Source organism: Phyllopteryx taeniolatus, chromosome 13 (assembly GCF_024500385.1).
Source record: "Phyllopteryx taeniolatus isolate TA_2022b chromosome 13, UOR_Ptae_1.2, whole genome shotgun sequence".
Lineage (NCBI taxonomy): Eukaryota > Metazoa > Chordata > Actinopteri > Syngnathiformes > Syngnathidae > Phyllopteryx > Phyllopteryx taeniolatus.
In genome coordinates this window covers 21,189,308-21,198,636 of record NC_084514.1, presented here as the reverse complement: position 1 = coordinate 21,198,636, position 9,329 = coordinate 21,189,308, and the positions used below count along the sequence as shown (strand labels likewise).

The 9,329-nt window shown below is 41.2% G+C and overlaps 1 protein-coding gene and 1 long non-coding RNA gene across 3 annotated transcripts; one reads left to right on the top strand and one right to left on the bottom strand.

Annotated features, from left to right (window-relative positions):
• Positions 1 to 856: 856 nt before the first annotated feature.
• On the bottom strand, positions 857 to 7,840 carry LOC133487353 (calumenin-B-like). Of its 2 annotated transcripts, XM_061793761.1 has the most exons (8): positions 7,687 to 7,840; positions 6,810 to 7,025; positions 6,190 to 6,383; positions 5,937 to 6,106; positions 5,792 to 5,852; positions 2,436 to 2,632; positions 1,993 to 2,085; positions 857 to 1,367 (listed from the first exon to the last, which is right to left on the bottom strand). In XM_061793761.1, the coding sequence occupies exons 2-7, from the start codon at positions 7,022 to 7,024 to the stop codon at positions 2,032 to 2,034; spliced, it is 891 nt and encodes a 296-aa protein (XP_061649745.1). In that variant the 5' UTR covers position 7,025; positions 7,687 to 7,840; the 3' UTR covers positions 857 to 1,367; positions 1,993 to 2,031. The 2 variants fall into 2 exon arrangements, with proteins under 2 accessions (XP_061649745.1, XP_061649744.1); XM_061793760.1 differs by lacking the exon at positions 1,993 to 2,085.
• Positions 7,841 to 8,518: 678 nt separating this feature from the next.
• On the top strand, positions 8,519 to 9,245 carry LOC133487355 (uncharacterized). The gene is made up of 3 exons (XR_009791295.1): positions 8,519 to 8,635; positions 8,984 to 9,030; positions 9,200 to 9,245. It is a non-coding gene; the product is annotated as an uncharacterized LOC133487355 (long non-coding RNA).
• Positions 9,246 to 9,329: the final 84 nt, after the last annotated feature.

The following is a 9,329-nucleotide window of genomic DNA, read 5'->3' as shown; positions in this document are numbered from 1 at the left end:
ATCAGAATAATTAACACATTCACTGCCATTGACGGCTTCAGAAGTAATATCCATGTTAACTGGGAAGGCTGGCAGTGAATGAGTTAAAAATAAGCAGGGGGAGTATTTCAAACTCCCCTGTTGCACAGCAAAACTGTTCCAGCACAAAAGGCATCCAGATCCACCATTTTGCATAACCATAAAGCTGAACAGGACAGGTTAAAAAGTTTTTTTTAATTAAAAAAAAGATTGCTCGTGGCTATGTGATCAATAAGCTGTTGTGCTACACTTAAGAATTTTCTAAATAAATGGGATATTTGACACCAACCTAAAATTACAAAGACTCTCAGGGTCGAGGATGGGTCTTTGAGTCGAGTATCTTTTGAGTTAAGTTTGTCACCTCAAGCTGACGCGCACATGGGTTCTGCAGCAGGACAATGATCCAAAACACTAAACCAACTCAACTTGTGGAGGACTTAAACAAAGCAAATTAATGTTTGGGAGTGGCCTAGTCAAAGTCCAGACTTGTATCCGATTGAAATGCAGTGGCGTGACCTCAAAAAGGCCGTTCATGCTCGAAAACCCTCATTTTTTTCTGCATTCAAATAATTCTGCAAGGAAGAGTGGGACAAAATATCTCCAGGGATGTGAAAGACTCATGGCCAGTTTTCGAAAACTGTTTCAGTTGTTGCTGCTGAGGATGGCCCAACAAGTTATTAGGTTTAGGGCCAATTACTTTTTCCACACAGGGCCAGGTAACTGAATAGTTTTTTTCCTTAATAAATTAAATCATTTAAAAACAGCATTTTAAATTCACTTGGGTTATATTTGTTTGAGTTTTACATTTGTTTGATGATCTTAAACATTAAAGTGAGGAAACCATGCAAAAATATAATTTGAGAAGGAGCCAATACTTTTTCACGGGTATGTACTGTATGTATGTAATTTAAAAAAAAAAATTTCCCTCCATTTCGCTTGTCCCATTAGCGGTCGTCCAGTGCATGATCCTTTTCCACAACTGCACTCATGTCTTCCCTCACTACATCAATGGAGTAAGCATATGTAATCATTTGATTTCAAAATTGCATTCTTGGTGCTTCGTAAAATATATTAAGTGTGTGTAAATTGGCTAAATGCAGTGGCGTGCATGACGACATGATGGGAAACATTGAATAAAACTAAATGGATGACCTTGTGGTGTGTGTATAAAAACCAATGACGTTCACTTTGAAGAGTAATAAGAAGGCGTAGCGGAGACAAAGCCTTTCTGGGCTGCTGCAAATTTAGAACTCGTCGTGTCGAGTGAGGGCTTTTCCAAACGCGGTGGCCTGGCTGCCCACAAACAGGTCGTACTTGTCCAGGATTTCAGCCTTGGTCAGGCGGCCATCCTAGAAAAAGCAGAGTTCACATAAAATGACTATGTAGAGAATACATTTTTTTTCTTTTTAAATGCATTTCTTAGCAGCTCCTGTAGTCCAAAGCTTGCACGACTTTCACTAATAAAATGGCTTCAAAGAGGGTGGGTTAGTAAGCCGAATTATGCCTGGTACACAAAAAGGGTTGTTTCTGTTCTGATTTTGCCCCTTCCGACCAAGGAGGTCATATACCAGACTATCTTGTTTTATAAGATTATCCTATAGGTGCATCCTGAGATGTGTTAAGAATGGATTTGTCCCTATTTTGGATGCGAAATGGGTCCGGATGAAAATCCTAAAAATTGAACGCCTTCAACAATGGCCAGAAATCTTCATGTTTGTGAGGAAAGCTGACATCTCCCTGAGACATGACGCTGTGAATTGTGCCGTGTAACAAAACGCAACCAGTCAAGAAGCAACCTGACTCAGGAACAAGGAAGCGACCTTAGTAAAAACATACGTCTTACCTGATATCTTTTTTTTTTTTTGTATATAAGTGGGTTCCCTACATGACAAGAAGTGCCGATATTTTTTATTTTTTAATGACATGGCCATTTTCTGGCCCCAGTGTAAACACTCAGGTAACATCGGCGCATACCTACAAATGTCTGCTTGTCTTCATTTTTGTGTGATCAAGCTAGATTTCTGCATCGGAGGACTTGTTTCCAGGACCAGTGGTGAAACAGAAAACCTGTGTGTGATGTTATTTGTTAAAATGATTGGAGCACACCACACACAATCTGACTACTGTTAAATGCCTGATTTTTTATCTGTGTGTGGCATCTGTCAGAGAAAAAATCTTTTGAAATATCCTTATGTGTGTACCGAGGTTTAGATACTTTTTCAAACCCTCTGGTGACGATGGTGCTTTTTTTTTTTTTTTTAGCTGGTACTGGTACTGCTATAAATGAAGGGGGGGATATCAGATTATATAAGATTTTGTGGAAAGAAATCAAGAGATTTTATTTTAAGGCCATATTGCCCACCCCTAGCTAGTAATATTGCTGGAGCAGAAGGGAGGTATGAGGCATGAGGGCTTACTTTGTTTGCATCAGCCTCGTTGACCAGGTGCTTGGCCTCGGTCATAGCGTGGTCATAGTCGCTGTGCGTGACCCAGGCTCGGGTCTCCTCCTTGTCCATCTTGCCGTCCTTGTTCTTGTCCCGGAGCGCGGTGAACTTCTCACTCTCAGTCTTCACCCACGAGGGCGCCGCCGTGCCCTCCTGGCTGTACGTGTCACCTGACAAGGTGAACAACAACATAATCCGGTTGTACTCGTGTTTCTCTGGACTGACTCTCGCACGTGCCCTTAACAAGCTAATGGATCATTCATGCCCTCACTATTATCAGATTTTGAAACATTTCAGCTTTTTACTATTACCTCGGCAAGGCCGAATTTAAGAGTTGGCCACCTTCAGTGTAGTAGTACATTGTGCTACATCATGACAGGCAACAAGCACTAAGGTCTACTAGAAGAGATGGAGTCATTGAATTGCGATAGTTGTCTACTTTTAAACAACTGATATTTGAACACAGTATACAGCAATACTCAGGGATTTATTCTTTTTGACTTGCGAAAAACTACAACCCCAATTCCAATGAAGTTGGGACGTTGTGTTAAACAAATAACAGAATACAATGATTTGCAAATCATGTTCAACCTATATTTTATTGAATACACTACAAACACAAGATATTTAATGTTCAAACTGATTAACTTTATTGTTTTTAGCAAATAACCATTAATCAGAATTTTATGGCTGCAATACGTGCCAAAAAAGCTGAGACAGGTGGTAAAAAGACTGAGAAAGTTGAGGAATGCTCATTAACTCATCCTGTTTGGAATATCCCACAGGTGGACAGGCTAATTGGGAACAGGTGGGTTACAATTACAATTACAATCTCCCAGGACCTGAAATGGGCGACCAACATCAACTCCGTCCTCAAAAAGGCCCAGCAGAGGATGTACTTCCTGCGGCTTCTGAGAAAGCACGGCCTGCCACCGGAGCTGCTGAGACAGTTCTACACAGCGGTCATCGAATCAGTCCTGTGTTCTTCCATCACAGTCTGGTTTGGTGCTGCTACAAAAAAGGACAAACTCCGACTGCAACGGACAATCAAAACTGCTGAAAGGACTGTCGGTACCCCCCTACCCACCCTTGAGGACTTGCACGCTGCCAGAACTAAGACAAGGGCGTGCAAAATCCTCTCCGACCCTCCCCACCCCGGTCACCAGCTCTTCCAGCTCCTTCCCTCAGGTAGGCGCTACCGATCAATGCAAACTAGAACTAGTAGACATTCCAACAGCTTCTTCCCTCTTGCAATCAACTTCTTAAACAGCTAACTTATAATTCCATTACAACAAGCTGGCAATTTTTTGACTTGAGTTCGTTGTCACATTTCTGTGGGGCCAATTATGTATTACTCGTGCACTCACTGTAGTTGTCTCGCCGTGCTGCACTATTTGCATATACTGGCCACTCATGCCAGAGTAGCATCTGCTCCATTTGCACACTGATTGAGGAGTATCTGTAACATTTGCACGACCATTGTCCCAGATTATCGCACTACTCATCACTTTAAACCGCATACACTCCTTGAAGTCTCAGTGCCCTTTATTGCGATTGCGATATTAGCCATTCGAACTGCTCTAAGTGCTAGAGGACTCTGCATCTTTTTGCACAATTGTTTTTTGTCAATGTCTTTATGTCTCCAAAGTGTTCTGTAAATTGACTGTCTGTTGTACTAGAGCGGCTCCAACTACCGGAGACAAATTCCTTGTGTGTTTTGGACATACTTGGCAAATAAAGATGATTCTGATTCTGATTCTGATGATTGGGTATAAAAGGAGCTTCCCTGAATTGCTCAGTCATTCACAATCAAAGATGGGGCGAGGTTCACCTCTTTGTGAACAAGTGTGTGAGAAAATAGTCGAACAGTGTAAGGACAATGTTCCTCAACGTACAATTGCAAGGAATTTAGGGATTTCAGTCGATAATATCAAAAGGTTCAGAGAATCTGGAGAAATCACTGCATGTCAGCGGCAAGGCCAAAAACCAACATTGAATGCCCGTGACATTTGATCCCTCTGGCGGCACTGCATCAAAAAGCAACATCAACGTGGATATCACCACATGGGCTCAGGAACACTTCAGAAAACCAATGGCGCTACATCCGCAAAGCAAAAACCATTTATCAACAACACCCAGAAACACCGCCGGCTTCTCTGGGCCCGAGCTCATCTAAGATGGACTGATGGAAAGTGGAAAAAGTGTTCTGTTGTCCGACGAGTCCACATTTCAAATTGTTTTTAGAAATTGTGGATGTCGTGTCCTCCGGGCCAAAGAGGAAAAGAACCATCCGGACTGTTATGGACGCAAAGTTCAAAAACCAGCATCTGTGATGGTATGGGGCTGTGTTAGTGCCAATGTTATGGGTAACTTACACATCTGTGAAGGCACCATTAATGCTGAAAGGAGCATACAGGTTTTGGTGAAACATATGCTGCCATCCAAGCAAAGTCTTTTTCATCGACGCCCCTGCTTATTTCAGCAAGACAATGCCAAACCACATTCTGGACGTGTTACAACAGCGTGGCTTTGTAGTAAAAGAGTGCAGGTACTAGACTGGCCTGCCTGCAGTCCAGACCTGTCTCCCATTGAAAATGTGTGGCACATTATGAAGCGTAAAATACGACAACGGAGATCCCGGACTGTTGAACAGCTGAAGCTGTACATCAAGCAAGAATGGAAAATAATTCCACCTACAAAGCTTCGACAATTAGTGTCCTCAGTTCCCAAACGTTTATTGAATGTTGTTAAAAGAAAAGGTGATGTAACACAGTGGTAAACATGACCCTGTCCCAGCTTTTCTGAAACATGTTGCAGCCATAAAATACTAAGTTAATGATTATTTGCTAAAAACAATAAAGTATATCAGTTTGAACATTAAATATCTTGTCTTTGTAGTGTGTTCAATTAAATATAGGTTTAACATGATTTGCTAATCATTGTTTGCTGTTTTTATTCATGTTTAGCACAATGTCCCAAGTCCATGTATTATTACAGCTTATTTGTGATGGTTTTATTCCTGTTTCATTATCAGATCTCTGATATGTATGTATGTGTGTGTGCAAAGATTTGTGGGGGTTTACTCAGATTTTTCATATGTAAAATACGTGCCTTGGCTCAGTCAAGATTGGAAAATATTGCATTACACCACGATGATGCCCCTTCCACTGTACTCAAACAAAGAAGCACCTCTCTGCTATTTTTATACTCTTACTGTTTTCAATGTTTACACAGAACAATTACCGTTTTCAGTGTTTACACATAACAATTTGTGTGTCCTCAATCTGTTTTCAGACCCCAAAATAACACATTTTATTAGATGAACTTACCAACGTACTCTTGCAGGTCGATTACACCATCTCCATTTATGTCCATGTCTTCCATTGTTTCCTACAAGGAAGAAAAGAGGGCAGGGCAATGTAAATTAACAGCGATTGTCACAGTGGTCTCATCTGTGTGGCGTTTATCACTCACAACCACCACAATATCATGCATGTGGTCAAAATTCTCGGGGTGAATGAATGCGGCCAACTCTTCTTTGTTAGCGTTCTGGTCCCCGTCCAAGTCGGCCAACTTGAACCTTCTCTTGTCGCGCAACATCATCTTTCTGTAGCTGAAACCATCATCATTGGAGTCTGGCTCATCTGCGGGCAAAGGCATGCGATTGAGCATGAGCGTCGGCTGTGGCATCAGGACGGACTTTTGAACTCCGGCGCAAGGCTCTTACCGACAAGGTCGCCGTACGACATGTTCTTGTACTCCTCCCACGACACCACGTCGTCGCCATTGAGGTCGTACGTCTTCCACTGGTGATCAATGTTCTCGTAGATCCACCTCTTCTGCATGTCTTTGATCCACTTCCTCATCTCTTCCGTGGTCACAAAGCCGTCTTTGTCTTCGTCGATGCGCTCCACCAGCATGCTGCCCGACAACACGAAAACAAATCGGGGAAGAGCAGATCTACGCTAAGGAGGAAATATTGGCATTCTTTTGGGGATTCCCGTTTAAAAATACTATTTAGGAGTTGTGCTTGAAATGTAGTAAACCCTTACAAATTCCTGACAAACGACGTTTCAAGGTTACTGACAGTAAGAATATGTGGTCACGCTGCAAAGTAGGCACTGTCGGAGGTGACAATTTTTATTTCGAGTGGAGACTTAAAAGCCGCTGCAGCAAAGTGGAGACTGTGGCGCTAAGGTGCATTTTTGAGTCATTTCTCTTCAATGTTACAATGTTGCCACGAGGAATCAAAACTCCCCAAATCTTACAGCAACTCACCCAAAAGGAATTTCCTTTCCTTATCTGAACCGAAAATGGTCCCAAATTTAGGAGAGCAACCTTACTTACCCAAGTCGCTCCTTGCTTTCCTCGGGAGTGAGCTGGTCGAAGGTCTTGGCCTCCTCCTGGCCCAGAAAGGCCTCGTGGTCGTAATCGAAGTTCTCACGGTCGTCGTGCTCCCGGTTGCTGAGGGGCTCATCAGGGTTGAAGCGGTCCTTTATGGGCTTGCTGATGGCGTACACCATGCAGAGGGCACAGTACATTACAAACAGCTGCAGCTCCATCCTGCCAATGTAGACATTTCTTGATGCAAAGGTCCAGAAGATCATAGTGAATTTATTGTGATACATTATATATTTAAGTAGCGTGGTGGTTGTAACTACATCTGCCTGTGCTCAATACACAACTGTGTAATGGTCTCTAATTTGTTAAATAAAAGTAGATCTGCATTTCAAAATAAGAGCAAATTAAAAAAAAAAAAAGTGTACACCTTCAAATACAATGCTTAACTTCAGGAAAAAAATAAAGGCAAATTTCGAGTTTACCCTTTTATGTTTAGCAACCCGACACAACAGTCTCATTTTGATTGAACAAATCTCAACAATTGAATCGTTTTAGAGGTTGATTTTCTTCCCCTCTTCAACGCCCCACTTTTCTTTACTCTGTAATAGAATTGAGCTTGGGCTGGTCCTGCCACGATCGTCTCGTCACCTTTTTTCAGATTTTGAGTTGCTACGATGTTCAAAACGTTTTGTTTCATAATGGCACAAAGTGCTCCCCGGAAATACGTATAAACAAAATGACTGGCTGTTCCACTTTCCACTCCAACTTTTCTCCCTTTCTCTGTCTTTTCTATTAGTTTCTCTTTTTAAATTGTTTTCCTTACTCTGTAATATGGATCCCACTGGGTCTGAGATAAATAAAGTAAAAGTTTAACTTAACTTACTTTCACGCTGTAGTCCTTTTCTCTCTCCCCAACTCTTGTCTCTCTTCGTGCTTCTCTGTATTGTCGACAGTTGATGATGGGGAGCCGGTGTTAATGCTAGTATAATCACTGAGATGCTCTGCCTGGGAGTCTAAATAAACGTGTGAGTCACAAAGGTTAAAGGTAAAAGTGTTTGTGCGTTTGTATTCAAACGTTAATTTAATGTCATAAAGGGTGAGAAGACATCAGAACATCAAGGACACTAAAAAAAAATACCCTTTACGCATATATTCTAGTTTTACTTTATAAATTTACTGTAGATACAGGTAATTAACAGACAGTTTTCACTTTCGGGATTAAATTCTAAATTACTTTTATTGCACTAACTTACAACAGACATTATCTCAGGGTACTTTACAGGTCTAGATTGAACCACGCGCCTCACACCTTCGGAGAACTGAAGCCTGCATGAGCAAGCATTCAGGAATTCAGATTTCGGTGTACGTTACAATGACATTGCTATATTATTCTCAAATTGCAAATGCACAAGAATGACACTAATAACTTCAAAAAAGGACAGGGTTGAGCCTATGTTTTTCTATTAAAGACAATTTTCTAAAGTAAGGGAAAATAAATCTGCACCTTTAGCTACCTCTGCAACAAAATATAATGTTTTTTTCTTTGTCCAGCCTCTACAAATTTTCATACAAATCACTGATGTATTTGATGGATCATTTTTGTGTAAGTAACCATAATCGAAACATCACAACACAAACACAACATTTTTAACAGGATCTTTACCAAAATGCAACACGTTCTTCTTTGATCTGGCCTTTCTACCTTTCTTGTAAAGCTTCTTTCAGACCACATTTTGCAATTTTATTCCGGAACTAACAGCATCCATCCATCCACTTTGCGTACCACTTTCCATCACTAGGGGAATCAAACCATAACTGCTCACTTTCCTGAGGTAAGAAACTAAAAGAAACACTTGTCTCCAATACAAACTGTAAAGTTGTTCATCAAAATACAGACATGACAAAATGGCAACAATGGTGCCATTTGAGTACTGCAGTGCCTACATTAATTACACGTCATAAAAACCAGTTTATTTCTGTACGTTCTTCTTATTATGTTTAATACAGTGCTGTTATTGCTTATTAAAAATGTAACAAAAAAATTGTTTTGGGGGCTGAAACAGCTTAATGGCATATCGAAGGGGAGAGTTTATTTGTTTGATATATGAGTAAATTGAGTTAGAAGCTAGGTCATAGAACAAATTCAACTCATAAGTCAACGTACCACTGTAAAACCACAGATGGAGGGATCCTACTTCCAGGATAATGAGGCTGCAATGGATGCAGAGTGAGTAACATTGATCACATAATATGGTACTGTACAATGATAGCTGAAAAAGCATGAAAGTCCATTTATAGAGATGAAGCACGGCAGGTAGATGCCTTCGTGAAAGTCGAGCCTCCTCAGGACCTGTGGAACATCATTGTCCAAAACGACTTTTTTTTTTTTTTCCAAGCATCCAAGGCTGATAAAATGGTACAAACTCGGCACCGTGATGGCAGGTGAGATGGCTGCTGTGCAGTATCCACAGGCTTCCCAGTCTTGTGATCAGTGAGCAGGCTACTGAGTGACCAAGCACATAAACA

What these genes read in the sequence shown, in the direction of transcription:
- LOC133487353 (XM_061793760.1), bottom strand. Translation starts at nt 7,024, where the DNA reads ATGGAGCTGCAGCTGTTTGTAATGTACTGTGCCCTCTGCATGGTGTAC. An exon ending in TGCATGATATTGTGGTGGTT is followed by an intron (nt 5,853 to 5,936) that starts GTGAGTGATAAA and finishes TCTTCCTTGTAG; the next exon opens with GAAACAATGGAAGACATGGA. An exon ending in CGACCTGCAAGAGTACGTTG is followed by an intron (nt 2,633 to 5,791) that starts GTAAGTTCATCT and finishes TCACCTTGTCAG; the next exon opens with GTGACACGTACAGCCAGGAG.